The sequence below is a fragment of the Leptonotus elevatus genome, chromosome 7 (genome assembly GCF_054856555.1).
Source record: "Leptonotus elevatus isolate MCC_2025b chromosome 7, RoL_Lele_1.0, whole genome shotgun sequence".
Taxonomy (NCBI): Eukaryota; Metazoa; Chordata; class Actinopteri; order Syngnathiformes; family Syngnathidae; genus Leptonotus; species Leptonotus elevatus.
The window spans coordinates 8,537,961-8,561,237 of record NC_141245.1 but is presented as its reverse complement, the minus strand read 5'-3'; the positions used below and the strand labels follow the sequence as shown (position 1 = coordinate 8,561,237).

Below are 23,277 nucleotides of genomic sequence, written 5' to 3'. Positions count from 1 at the left end.
TTTTACCCTGCTGTATATTGACAGATGGAATGTGTTGCTCATCTTCTATCCTCTTTTAAATGCTGGAAGGGAAGACAAACTGTTCTGACATGTTGGCATTACATTAATGCAGTTAAGTCCAGAATGTTTGCCACCACAATGTGATTTTAACAAAAAATTATTATCATAATTATCGAGAGGTAATCTTTCAGTTTTAATTTTAAGAGGTTTCACAAAAATATGGCGTTTGCCAAGCGCGTAATTAATCGGAAGATTGAAGTAGAAGGCCTTTTTCTTCCAGTCTCACAAACTTTTTTTTCATTCATGAAAATAAAGGTGAATCACACTGCAGCCAGGGAAGTAGAAATGTACTTGCATACGGCGTCTTGCGCCGATTTAGGATGTTAGGAATCAGATCTATTGCACAATCGTATGGTCGATGGGGAGGCAGGGATTGAGCACGATCTTTACTGTAAACTTTAAGTTATTACATTGCAAAGGCCGTTATCCAAGATAATCTCAAAACTTTGTTGTGCTGGTTGTGGAGTAAACATCTGCCGACTTCAGGCAATGCATGTGACCAAAAACACACCACGATTTCAGTCACTGGTTTGCCCCAATTAATATTGGGATTATGCAATTTCAACCACGGTAATCCTAGCACAATGGGAGCAGATTTAGTAGTAATAACTGGGAGGTCCAGCACGCTCTTCTTACGGCCAATTCACACTGACTGCGGAGCGGTTTCTGTACGACATTTGTGCATTGCGTGAGCTGCTTGTGTCCGAAAATCTACACCTGCTAGAACACAAGATCACGGGGGTTCACGTTGGAGAGCTGAGTTTACGCAATAACAACCGTGTATATAGAATGCTATTGGTAAACAATAGCCACGCTTGCCTTTTGTCACATCGATATGCTTTTTGGACATTATTTCTGGGACTTCTACCATGGCTCTTCTACCATGGGTAAGTACGTTTTGTGTTTAAATAGCGTTACTTTGTCAATGTTAGTTTATTCTGAGTTTGTTTTTTGTCTTTTAAATGCCAGACTCATGTCAAGATCCGTAGTTAGCTAGCTTCCCTCCCCCCAACAAAAGTTCGCAAACGGTTTTATTTCGAAATAAACTGGATCTACCTTGATGCCGACGCCTGAATTCCTGTCCGGCTCGTGTAATTCCTTCAGCTTCATGAAAACCCGCATACAGAATCTGGAAAAAATAGAACCCTTGCAGAAACCTTCCGCAGCTCCGCATCCGATACGCACCACACTGTAGCTGGTGTGAATTGACTCAAATGCTTTCTATTCCTTGCGGTGTCCGTATGGATGCAGTTCCGTAGTATGGCTAAGAGACAATTAAGAGCCACTATCACACAAGGGTCCATTAAACAGTTTTCAGAACCAGAATCAATTAAGCATCTGATCCTGTTTACCAAACCTGAGACTTTGACGGACAATTCTGGTCACTTACTATTTGTAACGTATGTGTTTTCATTTATCATTTTGAAAGGTCTAGAATCTTCCTTGTAGTACTCATACTAGTCTCTCTGGCTGGAACTGGTAGCACCAGTCCCCAACTGACGGTTGCCCAACTGAGAAGACTATGTGCTGGAGCCGCGTGAAGACCGGTGCAAACTCTGTCTGCCTAACTAACTAGAATTGTTAAGATTACTTTAAAACTTCACTCTCCCCTCATCGGGTGGTTTCGGACATTTGGTGTTGGTGTTGTGTGTGCGCGCACGCTTATAACTCCTGTTATGGTGTGGACAGAACAGATTTCAACGACGACGTGCACCATATGTCGCTCGATTGCTGTTGCCTGGGGGGAACGGCCATTTCTCAGGCAACGATATGGAGCGTGCATGGAACGGCGGCCTTGGCTCAATAGCTAAATCGCTTGGTGCTTAAAAAGACTTGTTATCCCCTCGGGAGGCAGTTCCGACACGAAAGCGAGTGGCCCCGTACTTCCTACATCCTTTACTCCATGATCGTGCGGGGGTCACATGACTACAGCGTATGCGCAAAAAGTTTTTCCAATACACTTTTGCGAAATACTTCTATTTCGACACGTTTCAAAAACCACCTCATAAGAGCGTGAAAACCTTTTTGCAATATTTGAGTTTTTTCGAAAATCATGTGTTTCCATTACCAGCTTGCTTTGACGCAAATTGTCTTTTGCGCAAAAATTTGAGTAATGGAAACACACCTATTGTCTTTGCGTCTCTGCTCAAGGAGGAAAAGCGATTTGGTTATCTCTCTGGTAAGAAGCACAGGCACCTTCTTACAGCTCTTCCCTCTGACCACCAACCTGGTAAACCCATGACTCAAATCTTGCTCCAGTTTTGAGAAGCCCTTCATGATATCAGCGTTAGGGTCCTATGCACCTCTTTTCATGTAGGTAAATGGGCATTTTCCCAGCCTCGCCTTGGTGTCTTCGGTTGAAAATGATTTGTGAAAGAAGGCATTCAAGTCTACCTCCACAACAAAAGCAGAAAAATAGTTACACATATTTTCCGTTTTATATTAGAATTTGTGTTTTGTTTACGCACTTTGGCACTGCTGTTCAATTTTGGTGCACCTTGTGGCACTATGACAATAAAGCTATTCTGATTCTGGTTTGTGTTTCAGTTTGTTTGTTTTTCTTTCACAGTACCATGTAAACGCCTTCTGATATGAATGAGTTCAAGCAGTGTAAAAGCAGCACTTGTAAAATTGGATCATTGCACCAAAACCGATTTGTTGCACTTATTCCATGTCCCTTTGCATGCACACAACGTAGACATTAAGTCATGCTTGTCAGGATGTTACATATTGGTATTGATGCTAAGTCAAAGTCTGGAGTGTGACAATATTGCTACTGGGGGTTCACCATTACAAGTGGAAGGGTGGGTTTCTTCCACTGCTCAGCCACCAAGTGTTGATATTTCTGGTATTCAAAAATGGAGGAGAAGCTAATCGTTACCGTGCCCGGGCACCTGGAGCTTTTTAACCCGTTGCCAGGATTACCGCAACAGGAGAAAGAAGGAGCAAGTGTGGCAAAACATCAGTAAAGAACTTGGTGTTTCTGGTAAGTATATTCATTTTTATTTCATTGATGCTACCAGCAAGCAGCATGAAATGTGAATCATCAAACTGCCAAAACGCAGCTGGGATGGAATCGACAGGAGTCAACAGGTCCTCAAACTTAATACAGCTCAACCTCGGGTACCGCTGGAAGCGGCCATCATCCAAAGCTCTTGGAGAAGCCAGTGGAACTCACCAAGCTGAGTATGTCTCTCGTTTGTGTGGTGCACAATAACAGGAAGGAGTTTATGGGACTTCCACAAGTACAAAACTGCTATATAATGGTTCTTTGCTAAATATCGACACCTGATTTTTCTTTCCGACTTTAATTTTAAAAATATACATGTAACAAGATATGATACGAGCATTAGCCAATACGAATTCACTTTGTGTAGGGTGTAAACGTGGCATTATTCAGTCCATAAAACATACTTTGTATAGAACTGAGAGACAACGCCCAACGTCAGGACGAATGGCCAGTGTGGATTAGTATGACAGAAATTTGTTGCAAATAAAGTCCGTAATTTGTTCTGAAGCTTGGGTGTGACCGAAATATTTGCAAAACTGGGTCCACATACGCAGGTTTCTTCTCACAATCGGATTGCTGGTATGTGAAGCAAAAGCGGTCGAGGGGCACTAAGCAGCGAAGCCAGAGAGGTCAAAAGATAAGAATATTGTTCCATAACAGCCCAGTCTGGGCCACATCATTTCATTGCAATTCTCTACTGAATGAAGATAAGGTCATCAAAACTATCTCACCGCTAAAGACTCATGGGGACTTGACCTGCTTGAATTAAAGAACTATAAAGATGCATTTTCAGGACCAATAACACATAATTAATCATTAAGAGAAGGTGTGTTTCCTTCCTCCCTTAAATCTGCAATTGTAACACCTATGTTTAAATCAGGAAACAGGAAGGATATCAAGAACTATAGTCCTAGTATACTTCCAGCAGTTTCTAAAGTAATTGAAAGAATTGTTGCTGAACAGCTGATTAAGCACCTTGACAACGGGCACATGTTACATCCCATGCAATTTGGTTTTCGATCCAAACACTCCACTGAAACAGCTTGTTGTTACTCCCTTGAGATCAAACTCAGCCTGGACAAAGGACCTAGTAAGGCATTCGACACTGTTAACCACTCAGTGGTACTGACAAAAATGTTGAATTTTAATTTCTCCGCAAACACCATTAGTTTGTTTAAATCATATCTTGTAGACCGATCCCAGTGCATTAAAATAAACGATAACATTTCTCAGTCTAGACCGTGTACTACAGGGGTGGGTAATCCAAGGGTCCATACTCTGGCCATTGGTCTTCAGTCTACATCAATGACCTTCCATCTGTGACGTGAATGTTGTGATGTACGCGCATGACACTGTTTTTTTTCACCCACGGCTCCAATGCAAATTCTGTGTCAGCTAAGCTATCTTGTGCAATGATTAAAGCAACTGAGTGGTTGAACAAGTCCCACCTTTACGCTGAACACAGAGAAGACTGTCGATATGTACTTCTCAAACAAAACAATCCCAAATGCCCCCCAAACATTATGCTGATAGTTTTATGATTCAAAATGTCAAAGAAGTCAAATACATAGGTGTGTCCTTAGATCCCACACTTAAATTTAATAACCATGTTAAAGCGGTATCCTCCAGGTTGCGGACATGCACTGCAAATTCTGCCCGATTTCTGGCTGTGCTTGTTTTGTATTTTAGGTGCACAAATAAACTGTTTCAACTTGCAATCTACAATTTCTTCTTTTTTTCTCCCCAAAAAACCTTGCCATGCAAACATTTAAAAATACTTAACACTCCATGCTGCTGAAATTAAAACCTCATTAAAAGCTGTCAATTAAGTCATGTATTTATTTAACCTTTCGTTATCCAATTTAGTCACCGTTTTTGCAATGCCAGTCAGGTTGCAGACAACAGAGTAAAACATGGCAAAATAAAAGCAAGTACATATGATACAGTATAAATATGGTACAGTCACAAGTTACATAATAGTATGTTACTGTAACGTTTTGTAAGAACGCCACCAGCAAATGTTGATTGGGATGTCACCTGTTTATTCCTCTCAACGAAACGCCAGTTAGCCGTAGCCGACGCCAGAGAATAGAGTACAGCAACTGACGAGGCTAGCAGAAAGAAAAAAAACACACGCAACTAAACCGCACGTCTCGTCCCCTCCCTCCCGCGAGACCTGTGCTGCATCCACTAACAGTCAGACATAATAGTGCTCAACATGAATGGCAACCCAAGGACACGCACAAGCACTTAGTTCATTACATTACATTAGAATATAGTACATGGTGAATTAAAGTTCCATGACATCGCAGGCTACAAACAGGTGTATTATGTGTATAATGTATAAACTTGTTAAAATTCACATTAGTATATATCATCCATCCATTTTCCTAGCCGCTTAGTCCTCACAAGGGTCGCGGGAGGGGGGGGCTCTGGAGCCTATCCCAGCTGGCTTCGGGCAGTAGACAGGGTACACCCTGAACTGGTTGCCAGCCAATCCAGGTAGTATATATATATCACTGCCTCAAATACTGACTGCACCATGAATGGCATTGCACATTAGAATCAGTTTTCAACTGCTAGACAAAGTATATTGCACACTTTAACGTTTGCCAAGTGGCAAATACATGCTCCACTGTGATTCTGCAACCTAGCTTTTTTTGTTCTAATTACCTGCCTGCTGGACAGAAGGGGTGGTGCAGCTTGTTTCTTCTCTACATCTTGCTTGGCAAGGTAGTTCATTCAAATGGGATTTGAATGAACACGATAAAATAACACTAGGTAGTAAATTGCCGGTCACAGCAAAAAATAAAAAATAAAACACTTAGTTATATTTTACCACATGATTTGTTTTTTGTTTGGTGGTAACACCCGCATTGATGGTTTTCAAATCAGTGGGGCCGGCGTCTTGCAGGTTTTGGATGTTTCCCTTCTCCAACACAGCTGATATATGATCGGTTTATCAGCAAGCTCTGCATAAGCCTGATAACGATCCTGTTGATTGGAATCAGCTTGTGTTGGAAGAGGGAAACCTCCAAAGCCTGCAGGACTCCGGCCCTTGAGGACCAAGTTTGCCCACCCCTGTTCCAAATTGTATGTTTTGATGTGTGTCCACTTCTCCGACAACAATCTCCATAATTGTCAGAGGAAGAAGTGTCCAAATCGCACAATCGGCGGTATTTTTTAACAAGCCAGAGGTGGCATCTGATCTGCCATGGGAGCATCTGTGGGGTTTCTCTGCTAACATGAAACCTTCGCCTGCCATCGTTTTATGCCGTTATTTCTAAAATGCAAGCCGAGTCCACGAGCACTTGTAAATTGATCTGCTAATCCCACTGAGACAACAAACTATAGTAGCACTCTTTCGGGTATGCACGCAAGGCAGCACATATTCATTGAAGATTATCCATAAGTGTGCAGCTCCTGAAGGAGCACCAGTCGCCCAGCTCCTGATCCACTCTGAAAAGAACATCCGGCGCTGCATGTTCCACATTCAAAGTACATCCTCACTCAGTAGTTATTTCATGTGTTGGCTCAAAATGTTACATATGGCTTCATTCTTTCAGGATTAACGCTAGGTGCATTCAATTCAGCGCAGCTGTGTATCATTGTGCAGTGTAGCCCAATGTATACACATGTGAAACTAGTTATCTAGTGATAAATATGTCGGCCACCGATATTATTTATATATTGTAGTTATTAAATATACATTAAAATTAATCATGTTATCAAATGAATTATAGAAAGAATATACCAAGGCAAATGCATATACGTTAAGTATCACATTAAGTGATGCGGCATGTTGCTACTTGCGTACAAATTCAGGTTCCGTCGCCACCATAGAAACATAACTCCTTTGCACACCAAAGATCCTCTCTAACATACAATTTTTTTTTTAACTACAGTTTAGATAAAAGACCTAGCTTCGAGCAATGAAACCTTTAGCAAAGCCTTCTCGCTTCAGAACGTTTCATCTGACCAACAAAATTTCAATGTACCGTTTTTCAAACTACTTCCCGTGACTGATGTACCATGAATTCAATGTTATGCATCATGTAAATCAAATCATCATGCAAAGTTGTAAATGATCATTTACATGCTCATGTAAAGTGATGCGTCATATTCATCATCGTGTAAGGTGATGCCCTAAAGCGCCCCAATACTCACATAAAAGACCATTACTGTTTTGATGTCTCTGACATCACAGCTGTGTCAGCGTGTATTGAATGCTCAGCGTGCTGTATAATGTGTGATACAGAGTGCATCAAAACGTTTAACACGCCATATGAACAAGACAAGTCGAGAAAAGTAAAATTCCATCGTCATTGTGTCAACATATAAGGAAGGTATGTAACGCGTGTTACGTTCGGAACTACATGAGTAAGTACTTCAATAAATGTTGTTTTGCCAACATTTTTACATAACATTAAAATAGTACTCAGTAGAACTCTGAATGAACCGCTAATTGTTCCATTTGTTAGTTAGGTTACAACCTAACTCACTGAGGACGTGATATGAAGAATGAACAGAGCTGGGCAAAACCGTCGTTACCTCGGCGGTTTTGACGGATGGTGACCTTTTGGTGAGTGCATTATGTTGTGAAACCTCGTAAAAATACACCGAATGAGAAAGACTATCTGTACTGACCCGGATCGATGGACGTAAACCTGTTTCAGTCGGTGCTCAGTCCGTGTATTTTTTGGAGTCTTTGCATCATAAGCACTCACCGAATATGCGGAAGCACTCGCCGAAAGGTGGACATCCGTCAATGACGGGCCGATGTAATGACGATTGTGCCTAGGTCTGAGAATTAACATTTGCCGAAATGATTATTAGTTAAATTGTATCTAAAGAACATTACTTTAGTAAACCTATAATATTAATGTTTATATTATTGTTTGTTATCGCCAACAGAAAATCATCTCCCTCTCAATATGTGTCACAACAGCCAAATAATCCCTGGCATTGTCTTCAGGTGTTGGAATAAAGTTTATAATTGTTGAAATATCACACAATGTATGGTATAAATGTTTTAATTGTGTATAACAAAGGACGTTGTGCTTTGTTGTTGTTTTTTACAGGGATAAGGACATGTCAGGTTTTACCTCCAACCGTTTACCTCCAAACGCTGCTCTACCATCTCGAACTGGAACACCAGTCTACAACACAAACCCTCGGCCAGTAGGCCAGAGCAGAGGTTTTAATGGGTTTATTCCCATCCAAAACAGTTATGTGCCTCTACAGAGCAGTTTCCTGCAGCCAAATCCAATGATGACTCCATCCAGCATGCATTTTGTGCCAATGAGCCATCAGAATATTCAACCTCTCCCACAGAACCTTGAGACACGTCCACTCATTCCTGGACAGGTACAATTATAATCAATTGAGTTATGTATTTTAAAGTGAATTTGCAGGGAGTACAAGAATTGTTAGTGCTCCATTAAACCAGTTGCATTTCTCTCTCTGCTTCTAGACTAATTTTGTACCAGAGGTTATGTTGCCTAACGGCATGAAAATGTGTCCTGTTGGATTACTGTAAGTAAGACAGATGTATATTACTAACAAACCAATATTGAAATATTCAAATAGCTGTTCATGCCTACTGTGTGAATCTGTGAAGGAACGGAGAACTGTTGTACAAAGTTACAACTGCAAACTTTACGGCTCCTCTTCCACCCACCGTCACCAAGCCAAAGTAAGATCTTGCTACGTATTTATTTCATTTGCAGCCGTTTGAATGCTTAAGGCAAATACCTGTTCAATAATTCAGTGTGCGACGTTATTTAGAGTTGACAATGTATTTCTTTAATTAGTGAATGGGTGAGGTGTTAGTCGTTTGAGAGGAGACGTTATTTGTAGAAATATAGTCCACTGACTGGTCTATGGAAGTGCTCTGGCAAAGTTACGTCTATTAATGTGTGTAATGTCTGTATGACTGTAAATCCACGCTGCTGTGTAGTCTGTTTGCTGTATTAGTGATTGGTTTCTTATCAATCCAGTTGCTATGCTATGGCTTAGTTTCTCTAAAACAGGGGTTGGCCAGATGGGTGTTCTCAGATCAGGTGTAATGGATTATAGCAGTGGTTCTCAACCCCGGTCCTCGAATACCCCTATCCAGCATGTTTTCCATGTCTCCAACAGCCAACACTGGTGTTTCAAACGATCCGCTAGGTCTGCATGAAGTCTGATAACGATCCTCAGTTGTGCTGGCTGAAGGAGACATGGAAAACAGGCTGGATAGGGGTACTCGACCGGGGGTGGAGAACCACTGGATTATAGAATACATTAGAATCGTTGTCATGTTTACACACATACATGGAATTTGACACAGCAAACACACACTCAAGCACGGTGCTACCTCAGGAAGCAATTTAAGGTATTGGTGTTTTGCTCAAGGACATCTCAGCCATGTGTCTGGGGGTTGGATTTTCTTGAACCGGTGTCCCCACGATGGCAGGCGACAAACATAACCACTTGGCTGCGCCTACATTATAAATTTAATTTGACTGTGTGCATCAATAACAAAACTTACCAGAATATGTTATTCAAGTGTTTTATGCTGGTTTATTAGGGAAAGTTAGCCGTATCGATAGATAGAAGGAAAAACAGACACTTTGTAAATTGCCATAATTTACTAAGGGAAGGAAATGTAAATGTGTTTGGGTTTCTTATTGTTAGATAATGTCCACATGTAACGCTCTACTTCACTGTAGTGATGTTACACACCATCATGTTGTTAAGGATATGGCTCTATTTAAAATGTTAATGGAACCTTTACACTCAGTGTGAAGGTAAAGTGGGGTAAAGTGTGAACTGTATGAAACAGTGCCTAACAGTGAACTGAACTGTACTGTTTGGTGGAAACATAGCTATACTAGTAAAAGGTAACTAATTACAACTAATATTTGGACCACTATTTTTTTCCGAGAAGGAAAACAAGTAGCTTCGGTTTGAAAAAGAAATGTTTATTAAGTAGTTTTGGCTTTTTGAATTTACAATGTAATATCACTTCTTTTTTTTTTCTTAGAATGGCATCACAAACTCATACTGGTATGTTCTATTTTAGGAAGAAACCTAGAAAAGGAGACGACCAATACACGGAGCAAACATATGTCAAGAAGCCTCTAAACGCCTTCATGTTGTTCTCAAAAGAGCATAGGCAAGCAGTCAAGGAAAGGTCTGCCTCAATGAATATTGCTGTTATAAATGAGACCTTAGGAAAGATGGTAAGTGTTGCACAAATTTGCAAAGCTGTTTAACCCCCCCCCCCCCCCCCCCAACATTCAAATCAGTGGTTGCCACACTTTTTTTTTCTTTTTTTTTGCCTTGCGAGCCCTCTAAATTTCCATGCGTCTGAGCATTCACTCACACTCCATGAGCATTTTTTGGACCACGGTGAGCAACATCAGACATGCATACAGCTGCCAAACCAGAATCGTATACCTGTCCAAAATCCGAGATCATAACAAGTAACAAAAATTTAAAGCGATCTATGTATCATAAGAGAACATCATTTGATAGATATTTTACCACTAATGTAAAATGAGTCTGAGTTTGTAAGAATCGGTTAAGGTGGTCTCACAGAGCGGTAAACATAGCGAATGTTGGTTTTTCATCATGATTTGCTAAACTTTGCAAACAGCTGCAGAGACATTTGCCAGATGTCTTGGCGACAAGAAATACTTTTTGCTTCGTTCATAACCCTGTTTCCATCAAAGGCAATGAGTTTACTTCAGTGCTTCTCAAATAGAGGGGCGGTGCGATGCCAGGGGTAAAGTGTAATTTGCACATCCACTACAGTAGGTGGCAGTGCAAAATAATTTCTTCTTCCTAGGTGAGCGTAACAAAAATAACTGAGAAGCACTGGTCATCATTTAAAATTAGTTGCAGTTCCCCTGTTGGAATTGTATGGGACTTTGTTCAACCATATTTTTTCATGTCGTCCACAAACATGGAATGTACTGATAATTTTTGTGTCACCGTGTGACGAGATTTGCTAGGCACAGTTGACTGTGCAGGTGTTATGATTTGTACATCAAGTCAAGGGCAAATGCCAGAGAAGGACGATGATAGGCTAAATTGGCTGGGCTGCAGCGCTTGTAGATTAACCTGCGTGTCAAAGAAAATACCAATTTAATCGCAAAGGACTGATGTCCTGTTTGTTTTTTTAAACAAGCATTCGGTCTACCCATTCCATGTTTGTGATTGACCATTTTATTACGATTGACCTATTGTGCAACTCTGATTTAAATGAAATTAATGTTGAATTATTATTATTAAGGATAAGAAAGATTTAATTTATAACCTAGTTTTGCATTAATGTACTAACTTGTGTGTTTGTCCATAATTAATAAATGTTATACTCAGATGTCACTGCACTGAGTATGCAAGAATTGTTTGTGTGTTAATTTTACAATGTGTTGTTACATCAACACAGTGGCATTTGCTACCAGAGGAGGAGAAAGCCAAATTCTACGAGCTGGCTGAAAAAGAGAAGCGATTGCACTCCCAGCAGCATCCAGACTGGTCCTGTCGCCACAACTATGTGGGTTTGACTCATTTGCATACACCAATGTGCAAAACTAGAACACATAGCATTGTTTCTTCTTTCACTTTGTAGCTGACATTATAGTGTTACATGTGTTTTTCCCAATTTTAGGGCAAAAAAAGGTACAATAAAAGAATTCGGGACTTAACCGCTGGCAGTGTGCAGGGTAAGGCAATATTTAAAATGGAATTAAATGTGACTGAACTCTGCCAAGAGAATATATAAGAGGAATTTATATTAAAGTATCATCAAATGTCTTCTTGGCCCCGCCACAACATCTATTTTAAAAATGTTTAGGGGTCTTTCAAGAGGAGCTTTAAAACATTATAAATGACTCTCTTCATTACTTCCCTCAAAGCAACAGTGGTGACCCTCTTCTGAAGAAGAGCAATTTAGATATTAACAATTTTAGCAACTACCAACCAGTATCAAACTTACCATCCATGGGCAAAATTTTAGAAAAACAAAACAAACAAACTTTTAAGCAAGTCAATAACTTTTTAGCATTTTTTTTATTTATTAAAAATTATCAATATGGTTTTAGGATGAACCATGACTGCCCTTGTCAAGTTTTTTAATTATTTTAGCAGCAATCGTGATCATCATAAACTGACAGTGTAGGTCCTGCCTGATCTTAGTGCTTCCTTTTTGATAGCGTAGACTATGCAATTCTTTTAAACAGACTTAAATATCTGGTTGGCCTCTGATCTGATGTTGCTCACAAATGGTTTGTACCCTATCTCACTGACTTTTTGGGGGGTAAGTTTGGATACTTGTTCCTTTTAAGTCTGAAATAACGTGTGGTGTGCCTCAAGGTTCAATTTTAGGCCCTGTATTGTTCAATTTATATGTTATCAGGAGGCACATTCAATTTACATTGTTACTTTTTAACTGCATTTTAGACATCAAATCATAGATGGCTAAGAACTTTCTCCAGCATAACCAGGACAAAACTGATGTCTCAGGGTGTATTCAGACCAGAAAAGTCCTTTAGTCCGCTTGTTTGGTCGGACCCAAAGTGGATTTATTTTTTCCTTTGGTGTTCATATTCAAGCTGTGCTTTTTGCAAGTGGAACATATAACGTAATCACGTTGACCCGTATGACAATCTGTGCTCCCATTTGACAAAAATTATGAGGGCTAAATGCATAACGAAACTCGGAAATAGAGGGAAACATGATATTAAGACATGCTGCATTACTGCTCTGCATATTTAGATGCAAGATATTTGCAAGCGTCAAGAGCAGCTCATTCAAAGGAAGTTCCGCGACGCTGCTGTTTCAAATTTTGGAACAGCGTCGTCGATTGCGTGCAGTAACCTAAAGGAGCTGTTACGCTGCACTGGTCCGCCCCAAAACATGCTGACAGCAGCGTGGCAAAACAGAATACAGAGGATTATGAATTAATTTAACACTCAATACAGGGCAATATTGCTTCCCGGCGATGCTTTGCTATGGTGGCTTGTTAGCCCAAAAAGGCGCACATGTCCTGTAGGCCGGGAGCCAGGTCCACTCCTCAGGATGCATAAAATGCTAATTTAGCTCTATTTTTACCCCCAAAAATTTTGCATGCAAAGCAACATTTGTTGCCACTTTGAGGGGAATTGCACAGACATTCTCTTTGCACACTTTCCCCATTAGTAAGTGTTCGTGTAAAGTGCGTTCTGGAGAAAAAACATCTCTGGTGTTTAAAATTCTAGCCAAGTATGCACGCACCTTGTCTTCGACAACTAAAGGGTGTCCCCATCGAGCAGGATGCCGTCCAAGTCTGTGCCCCATCCTACAGCAGCAGCAGGACGAACCGGATCCTCTTGAGGAGTGGCTTCATCTTTGTCGTCCTCTTCCTCCGTCGAATGCCCCGGTCTCTCCTCCCGGTGTCGGTGCAGCTGGTGGTGGCCGCGGCGGCCTCGGGTGTAGTCGTGGCGTCACCTCCCACTTCCCCTGCTCCTTCTTCGTCAAAGCCCGCGTCTTAAAAACCCAGTGAGCTTGGGAATTTGGCCCATTAGCTCTTTGTCACGGCACTCTTTTCCCTTTTTACCCTTTTTATGAGCGCCGCTCTAAAACGTTTTTTTCTGTGACTGCACTCGCTCGTGACTTCTAACTATTTTGACATTGGGATTTTTAACTACATTGTTCCAATATGCCTGGCGGAAAAAGAGCTGACGAGACTGAGATAAGATGCAAAACTCAAAGAAATGGTCACCGAAATACTTGAAATGAAAAAGAGCATCGAGCCACTTCTGCAGGAAATTCAGCAGTTGAAGAAAGAGACACAAGAAAAAGATTGACGCATTGTCGACCTGGAACAAAAAGTGGATGATTTGGAACAGAATCTTCGTATCAACAATGTGATAGTTACAGATATCCAGATTAAACCGCGCCGCGGCCCTTCGGCGACAGCTGCGGCTGGCACAAGTGCAGTTGATTCTGACCAAGCTTCAGCGAACGAGACTATGGAACAGCAAGTAACAACTCGACTCAGAGATTTGGGATTAATTGTGGATCCAGCGCATATTCAGATGTGCTTTTCGCTTCCAACTGGGGGGACACGACCACCGGCAGTTCTGATCAGGTTTGTTGACAGGAAGAAAAAGATTGCTCTTTTGATAGATAGCTACAAACTTAAAGGTAAACATGTCCACGTCAATGAAAATCTCACAAAACGAAAGGCTGACATTGCCAGAAGGGCGCCACAATTGAGAAAGAATGGGCTTATCAAGAACACATGGACAAAAGACTTTCGGATCTTCATTCAAACTTAAGAGAATGAAATACGGATCGGGAAAATAATGGAAGAATTGGCAGAGTTTGAGAGACAATAACTGCAATCAGTAACTCACATTAAATTGTGCATTATGTCTTACCCAAATGAAATTATTGTAACATATTACTAATTAACCCAAAACTGGAGCTGTTATGATTTGAATAATGTGAATATAGCATATGATTACTTGCTGACACTGCCAAGGTTAACTTTTGTTTATACACCCTGCACTGATAACATGTATTGCTGTTCCTGTAAGAATGTAAACATTACCTGTCTCTATTTCTGTTTGGTCATTTGATGTAACATGCAAGGTTGTTGTGATAAGGTTGTATTGTGGCTGCAATGCTGTAAATATTTACAATGGGTTGGTAAACATGGTTTCGGGGTAGAGCTGGCGGGGCCTACTCAGCTGGTGGGTGGCCTTGGTGGCATCTTGATGCTGGCAACAGTGGTGGGCCAGTGGCTGAGCTGACCAAAGTGGAGTGAACATTGCTGTGGACGCAATCGGTAGAATGCAAGCCAATAAACTCTTCTGGAAGCCACAACATATGTGAAAGCTGATCCAAGGTCAGCGAAGACGCTACTGGTGAACGAGCATGCGCTCGCCTTGGCTGCTTGCCTTGTTGGGTGGGCCTGTTGGTGGTGTCCAGGAACCGATTTACCAATTCCATATGTTTGGTACTAGCTTCAATTTATACACGGACATTACTCAAGATTAACTGAGCAAGGAGTGTAAAGACTTAAGTCTGGGATTGATAACGATATGAATCAATGACCTTCATAATCAATGTATCGATGAGGACGAATTACAAATAAGCCATGGCTTCTACCCGTGAGCCCTTCCTTCTTTAACCTGTAATAAAGTGTCTGAAACGAAAAAATAAAACAAAACATTAAGCATGATCACACAAAATTCAGGAACCAAATAGGACATTTAGAAAAGAACAAAATCCTGACAAAGAATAAAATGACTTGAGAACATTTCTTAATAGATTAACATTCTGTGAAAATAAATGGAGAAATAGTAGAGTGCAGCTAAACCATCAAATGAACTCAACTCCAATAACTACAACCACATAGGTCGTTTTAAAAAGGTGCCAAATTATGATCAAGTGTTGCGTATTTTAGTTTAGCGACCTCTCTCGGCCATGTTAAATAGTGCAAAAATCCAAAAGTGAGAATTGAACCCGTCCCGTCCGATCCAAAGACGAGTGTTTATCTGACTTGAGCTATTTGACCAGTGGTTGTGATAGTGTAGTCTACATGTTTTGTTAACTACATGTTTTCTCGCGGTCTACAACCTCACTGTGCCTTTTACTAACCTCAACCATTTGTGTCCCATGTAAAGACGCAACGTGTACTGTACAATCTCATTGAAAGCCTCATCCTTTCCTAACCCAATCAGTCCGCGACGGCGGATTGACATACATGTGAATAATAAAATAAACACTCAATTCATAACCAGCCTGTTAGCTCAGTAAGATTATCGTTTGATTCCCGTTATTTTTTTTGCAATTTAACATGGCTGATAGAACATGGCCGATAGAGGTATCTAAACTACAAAATGTAACACTTGGTCGTATTTTGGTGCATGCTAAAATGACTAATATGGTCAATATTGTTGGAGGACTTGTTGCATAAAATTGAAATATAATTGGATTTTAATCATCCTCTTCTTGATCATCATCCATATTTGTATGGATTTCATCAACTAATAAGTCATCTTTTTCCTCTTATTTTAATTTTTATCAACTTTTTTACCGTTTTGTTTTTGATTGCATATATGTGTTTGGGTTCTTGTGGTGGTTGGGCAGTTACAATGTCATGCATAAAAGCAATCTATAAATAAAGCTATTTTTACGCACAAATGGAAGTGGCACAAATATGCAGAAATGAATCTTAAAAAGTTTTTATGATTTTATTATTAAAAAAACTTTCAAGAACACCTGTGAAGAGGTGGAGGATAACACGACCTCTGGATAGCCTTCCACGCCCGACACAGCTGAGAATATTTGCGATGCAGATGCCCATCAACACGGAGTCTGTGCAGACCGTCTCGGTGCCTGAGCTGGGGATGAAGGTGTGCAAAAATGGTGAAGCTTCTATTGGCGAAATGGTAGAAGCAGCATGTTAAGCTTGTCAAAACTTGCTGATGTCAGGGAAGATTCAGAGTTTGAAACAAGCAATTGGGCCCTGACTTCCCAAAATTACAGATTGATTGTTTGCTCCATTTTTTAGTTACCTCCAGTTGTCTGACAAAGCGTGACAGCAGAATATTACACAAAAACTTTAAAAAACTAGAAGTGAGCAATATTAGACCAGAGTAATGGTAGTATGAGGTGCAACACTAACATAAGCTGTTTTATATCACGAGTCCTCGGTTTATGATGGAATTCCGTTTCTACAGTGGCCACAAAACCCACATTTTCAAACTATTACAAGCTTACACTAATTCAACATTAAAGTTGTAATTACAACAGAATAAAAAAAACAACAATATAAAACAATCAGATGAAAAATGTAAGGATGGCAGTAACAGTGTGCCTTCTTGTACCGCATGATTGTTATGTGCCGACAGTAAATTTGTATTGTCATAAATAGAGGACCCTTTACATGTTTCATGTTTCATGTTACATGTGTCCCGTAAATAAGTAGTCGTTTGATTTTTCCAGCAACATCGACATCTGAACTTCCGGAGGAACCAGGACAGGCAGAGAGTGACAATGACGACAGCCCTGCTTCTTTGTCAGTGGATTCAACGACTGAACAGTTCTCTTCGGAACAAAAAACCCCACCATAAATTCAAGATTGCCGCAGCCTCTACCTCCCCGCATCCACAATTTTTTATTCGAGTAAAGTATATATTTTTACTGTTAACCATAGCCTTTTTGATGTATTATGATGTATTTTATTTTTGTATTTTTGTATGAGAAAAGGCTTGCTACAATAGTATTGATATTGACAAATCACATTAAATGACTTATTCTCAGTTTTCTGACAAATTTCTAATATAAATGCCACAATTTTTGACGACTGCTTGCTGATTGCAAATTCATTCTACTGTTAACAATATAATTATGTAGCAATTGCAGAGACAGTTGTACATCCTTGCGGACATGTAGCATTGTGTTAGCTAGCGTATGACATCAAACTTTCAAGTTTAAAATGTGTTGAACCAGTAACAAGATTTGAATTGCCTGCAACAGATGGGCTACGCTGTCGGCACTAAACACAAAACCTTCCCTTTGTACCACAATCACGGGTAGTATTGTGTCATTGTGGTTGAACGCACCCGCCCTTCACTTTCTACTCGGCCGACGTCTCCCTGCCCTTTTCATCATCAATAACATCTGATTTTGCATATTTTGCTGGCACTCCCTCCCCACCTGCATTCTCTCTGTTCTCATTTTGTTTAAAAAAAAAAATTACAAATTAGCGATGGACCGCTTTATTTTTATAATTAGCTTACGTATGATATAATGGGACGTCTGCAGACTTTGTATCGGTCTGTTGTGGTGAATAAGGAGCTGAGTCGAAAGGCAAAGCTCTCAATTTACCGGTTGATCTACGTTCCTACCTTCACCCATGGTCACGAGCTGTGGGTCTAGACCGAAAGAACAAAATCCAGACCGAAAGAACAAAATCCCGGATACAAGCCACCGGCGGGAGGCCCCGAGGACATGCCGGAGAGACTATGTCTCCCGGCTGGTCTGGGAACGCCTTGGGATCCCGTCGGAGGAGCTGGCTGAAGTGGCTGGGGAGATGGAAGTCAGGGCTTCCCTGCTAAAGCTGCTGCCCCCGCGACCCGACCTCGGATAAGCGGTAGAAGATGGATGGATGATATAATGGTAATCTGAAAAGTTTTTCAGTCAGTCAAGAACATGTCTTCTACAGCAATCTGAATTACCTTTCAATTTACTTCACCAGGATTTCCCTACTTGGGTATTGTTAAGTTATTAACATTGTTTTTCAGTTTCAATTTATATTTTAGCCGTTTTGGATTTAGTTATAGCTGTGGAGCTCAATGAATGGGATTGTCTATTGTATCTGTCTCACACTCCTGAGAAAATAAGGGAGTGTATGTGTCTGGTACCTGTCTCTGTCGGAAGGGAGGCACAGGCTGATTATTGTTTTTCTCTAATCTGATTTATAGCTATGGGAACTTGCAGAAGGGAGGAGAGGAATTCTCTTGTTTTTACTGAGTTGTAAACAAATGTATTGTGGGCTGATGGGAGGAGACTTTTCGTATTCACCCACTTTTCAATAAATAATGATGTGCCGGGGTAGACGACACACAATCTGATGGAACACGGCTTCAGTGTCGTCAGTTTTTGTCATCAGAAGCTTCTGATAATTATAATACCTTTGCAAAGGGACTTCTTCACCAGGATCTCACCATTCAGTTAATTGAACACGCAAAGAGTACAATACTTAATATTGTCTACTCTAACAGTATCAGTGTGATGCTTTGCTCCGGACCAAAAGCGGACTTTGTTTTTCTTTGTTTGGTGCCGTTTGTATGGACAGTTCTGAACATCTGGCAATTTGTTTGGTGCTGTTTGGACAATTCTGAACATCTGGCCATTTCTGATATATCCACAATACATACATGGTGAAAACGAAATGTGTATTGTATTGCAGGCTGTTTTTCCCCATGATGCCTGGCTACGATGTGTCCTGTAGTTGGTGCGGCTTGGCAGTAGTTCTCATTCACCAAAATTCGCTTGCATGCCTTCACACCTGCATAAAAGGTCCGGCCCAGTGTGGGAAACGAAGCATGCTCCCTTTAACGTGGACCAAACAGTGCAGGTGTGAATATGTAGCAGACTTACGATGGATGTAGCATTCAAGGAGGTGAACACTCAGGCAGGAGTCAGGACAGACACTCGTTTTTATCCTGCATGTAGCAAGAGAAAGCACAGTCACACTCGAGGCAACAGCGAAGTCTCTCCCCCGTACAGAAGCAGTCTCTGCTTTTTCTTTTTTACTCTGTGTGCACCTTAACAAATATACCTTAAAAATAAGGTACAAAACGTTTTAAAGAAAATACAGTGTTATTGTAATTAAAGAAAAATATCGGTTGACAAATAAACAACCTCAAATAGAATTGTAGTCACTATCACATTTTGAATCCACAAAAACATATATTTTTCCAACTCAAAATTTGGAAGATGAAAGTACTATTTTATATTATTACTACCACATTTAGTTACGTTTAAGTGCAACAGAGAACATTAAATTAACAATGAGTTAAAACACCTGCATGTAGCAAGAGAAAGCTCAGTCACACTCGAGGCAACGGCGAGGTCTCTCCCCTACAGCGAATAGATAATGTGCAAATGAAGCCAAAGCTCAGATGACATTTAATATAGTTTAGTGTCACTTGCAGCAACCAAAACCAACTCTACTAATCAGCTACAGATTCATTATCAATCTACATTACATTTCTATGCAGTTTGGGAGCTTCTCATTTACTTTTGCAACATCGCAACACGTCTTCCACGTACAGAAGCAGTCTCTGCTTTGCCGGGAAAACGTTGCTACGTCATACATGAGCCCTTGTTGTGCCTCATTAATGAATGCCCCCCTTGCTACAAACAATGTAGAACTAACAAAATGATTTACAAAATCGTCCATGTGAATGAACGGTATACAGAAATAGCTTTTAAATTGTTTTAAACAGAAAATATGAGTTTTGAGAATGTTCACAAAATGAGAATAGCAAATTATCTTAAAACAAAAATATTTACTCGGCTACAAATATACCCTTACTACAGATGGATTTCCCACCAATGGGGTCTTACTTGAGTTCCAGGGGCTGAGGAACTGAGCTATAAGGCACAATGAAATTTCATGGCCTCTCAAGTTTTTACATGAGTCCGACATTTGCGAAGGTGCAACAAACCAGGGTCCCTTATGAGACTAATCTGTACCGTTTAAATAAATTGAATGGTCATTGATATGCTCACTTTATGCCATGTATTATCTAACGATAATTACAGAGACATCAATACTTTCTTATTAATATGAATTACCTCAGAAAAATTTTCACTTTAAGATTTTAACAGAATGAATGAGACACATAACATTGAAACAACCAAAATATCATTACTCCATGTCTTTAATTAATTAAATTATTTATTTACTCAAAAGGGGTTGCTCACATTGCTCACAAATAATTGGAAATTAGTTATAAAATGAGTTACAAATCATTTGTTATTCATTAATTGCGGTCAGGGAATTCAAAAGTAGTTAGTTATTTCACCAGTCAGTTTGACTTTCACATTTACTGATACTGTTCTGAACAACCAGAAACCTGTATGTTGTCAATTGAGCTGTTTCGTGGCTACCGAAAAGATTGAGACAAGGCCGTGGACTCTTTCCTTCCTGCTTGCTTGTTCATATACTGTGCCATGTTAGCTGTGTCCAGAAGTTGGAATTTGTTGGCACTGTTGGTGTAGTGGCTAGGGTTCGGCACCCTCACTGCCGTGGCTGTGGTTCAATTCCCAGTCAGGGATTTCAGAACTAGTTAGGGTTAATTCATCAGTCAGTTTTTCTTTCATGCTTGCTGATAATCTCCTGACCAATCACAAACCTGTATGTTGTCAGTTGGCTACCAAAAAGATTGATATAAGTAGTTATGGTTATTTCACCAGTCAGTTTGACTTTAGCGCTCACTGACACTGGTATTAAAAACCAAACCTGAATGCTGTCAGTTGAGTTATTTCGTAGCTGCCAGAAATATCGAGACAAGGCCATGAAGTTTTTTCTTCTTGCTTGCTTGTTCATATCCTGTGCTATGTTTTATTACAACTTCCTTGTAGCTGTAGCTGATTCTGATAGTATTTTAAACTTGGATCATAACACACGGTCACACAGTATTTAAAAAATATATTAACTCCTGGTCCTTTAATAATTACAAATTATTCAACATGAATTCATTATTGTAGATTATCACTTTATCTTTAGCTATATGCATTACAAAGACTAGTTCAGGATATTCCTTAATCAGGAGTTAATCTTAATACACTATTTGTAAATTATTTCTTCATAATCATTCGGTATTGTTATATTGTTGACTTCATCTTATATTATTATTATTATTATTATATTATAATGATCTGTAATGGATATTTCTTGAACATGATTAATTAATTACTAATTCATCAGGAGTTCATAATTGCTCATCATTCATCTTTTGCTAAGGCATTACAAATGAATAACAAAAAATTCTTAATGTAAAGTCTTACCAAAGCAGCTTCCACCAAGTACAGAAGCAGAGAACCGTAGTCATGGAAACTTGGTTTTGGTTTACAAGGCGCGTTGGTGTTATGCAAGCTGACTGTTGCAGCAGCTGTCCGGGTGGCTAGTCTCAGATGATCTTGGAGGTGAACATGCTGGATGTGGAGGTCCAGGGCTGGTGTGGTTACCCGTGATCTTCAGTTCTGTTGCTTGTTAGAAATGCTTTTGGAGGCGGATTATGGTAGAGAAATTAGCATTTAGTTCACAGGCAACAGCTCAAGTGGACATTGCTGCAGTCAGCATGCCAATTACATGTCTGAGTCACTTATCCTCACTCGGTACACTCTCAACTGATTGTAAAGCCAAATGCACGTACAATTTAGACTGTGCAATCAATATACCATCCATGTTTTTGGAATTTAAAATAGATTTTACACTTTTTTTTCCTTTTAAACTATATCATATGTAACCAACGCTCACATTAAAATGACCGGTAAATGCACATGACCTGTGTCTTGCGTTTGTTTCAGTGTTAAATTAGCACCACTAGGTGACAGTGTTTCTCTGTATCTATTTCCCTGTCCCTTACAAGCATAATCATATATGTGTGAATGCTTTCAGAATTGACATGTTGTTGTATTTTATTCTCCTCACCTTTTTGACGTGCTTCTCCTATATTTCCCGATTGATCCTCACCATTTAAACTTGAAATATTTAGTCCATGTGGCCTTTTTTTTTGCCCTTCATTCCAATAAATAGAATTCCCACAATTCCACATTAAAAGACAAACAAAAAAATCATAACAGATGCATCTTATTGCCGTTCAAAATTCTAAATGTTCAGCTCATTTAGTTCACCTTTGGATCCATTTCCATCATACCCACAATTCCCACATACCAAAATTTCCCACCAATTTATTGGACATTTTTCACCAAAATCATTTTACAATTTTAATATAATTTCACATCATTCCATGGCATTAAATATCATTCCACCTCACACCTCATCAGTCCACATCTTTTAATAACACCCCATAATCATTCCACTCTTTTCAGCAACATATTGCATGATTCCATATTTTTTCATATAGTAATCCAACATTTAAAATGCAATGTCTCTTAAAACTGCATTTTCTAGTTTGTTGTACAGGTATTTATTGTAGAGTGTTTTACTAATTTCTACATTTATGATACATTTAAAGTTTTCTTCATGTATGCAAAACTACCACTGTCATTAAATCACATCAATCAAATTGCAACCTCAGTGACAAGCATAGCACTACTAAATTAGTCAGCCACAAGATTAGACACACTAGTTAGGGTTCAACATCCATATTTTTTCTGTCTTATATTTTTAGTTTTTGAAGACAGCAATGTCAAGCAGCAGCCACCAGAGGGAAGTGTAGTACTGTACTTGGGGGAGGGATGGGTGAGAATACTGTAGCTACTGGGATAATAGTGGGGTTATTGAGTATATTTGTTGGGAGAGTTGGCTCATCACCATGGCAATTATTTAGTGCCAATTTGCAAAGGCTTCGGCGTAAACTCGCCGTGCTTAAGCTCTGGGCTAGCCGTTAGCATCACATTTACAGCGGCCGATTTGAATGTCTTATGCGCGCTTCTTCCCTCGTCAAGCACAGATTTGCATGGTA

The 23,277-nt window shown here is 39.9% G+C and overlaps 1 protein-coding gene across 4 annotated transcripts; it reads left to right on the top strand.

Moving 5' to 3' along the window:
* The first annotated feature begins 7,321 nt into the window (after positions 1-7,321).
* On the top strand, positions 7,322-17,224 carry LOC147170742 (protein pop-1-like). 4 transcript variants are annotated; one of them, XM_086080506.1, is made up of 10 exons: positions 7,410-7,450; positions 7,552-7,652; positions 7,985-8,045; positions 8,152-8,437; positions 8,544-8,605; positions 8,691-8,765; positions 10,137-10,296; positions 11,508-11,615; positions 11,730-11,784; positions 17,057-17,224. In XM_086080506.1, the coding sequence occupies exons 3-10, from the start codon at positions 8,005-8,007 to the stop codon at positions 17,182-17,184; spliced, it is 915 nt and encodes a 304-aa protein (XP_085936632.1). In that variant the 5' UTR covers positions 7,410-7,450; positions 7,552-7,652; positions 7,985-8,004; the 3' UTR covers positions 17,185-17,224. The 4 variants fall into 4 exon arrangements, with proteins under 4 accessions (XP_085936631.1, XP_085936634.1, XP_085936632.1 ...); XM_086080505.1 differs by lacking the exon at positions 7,552-7,652 and having other exon boundaries at positions 7,322-7,416; XM_086080504.1 differs by lacking the exon at positions 7,552-7,652 and having other exon boundaries at positions 7,430-7,450.
* Positions 17,225-23,277: the final 6,053 nt, after the last annotated feature.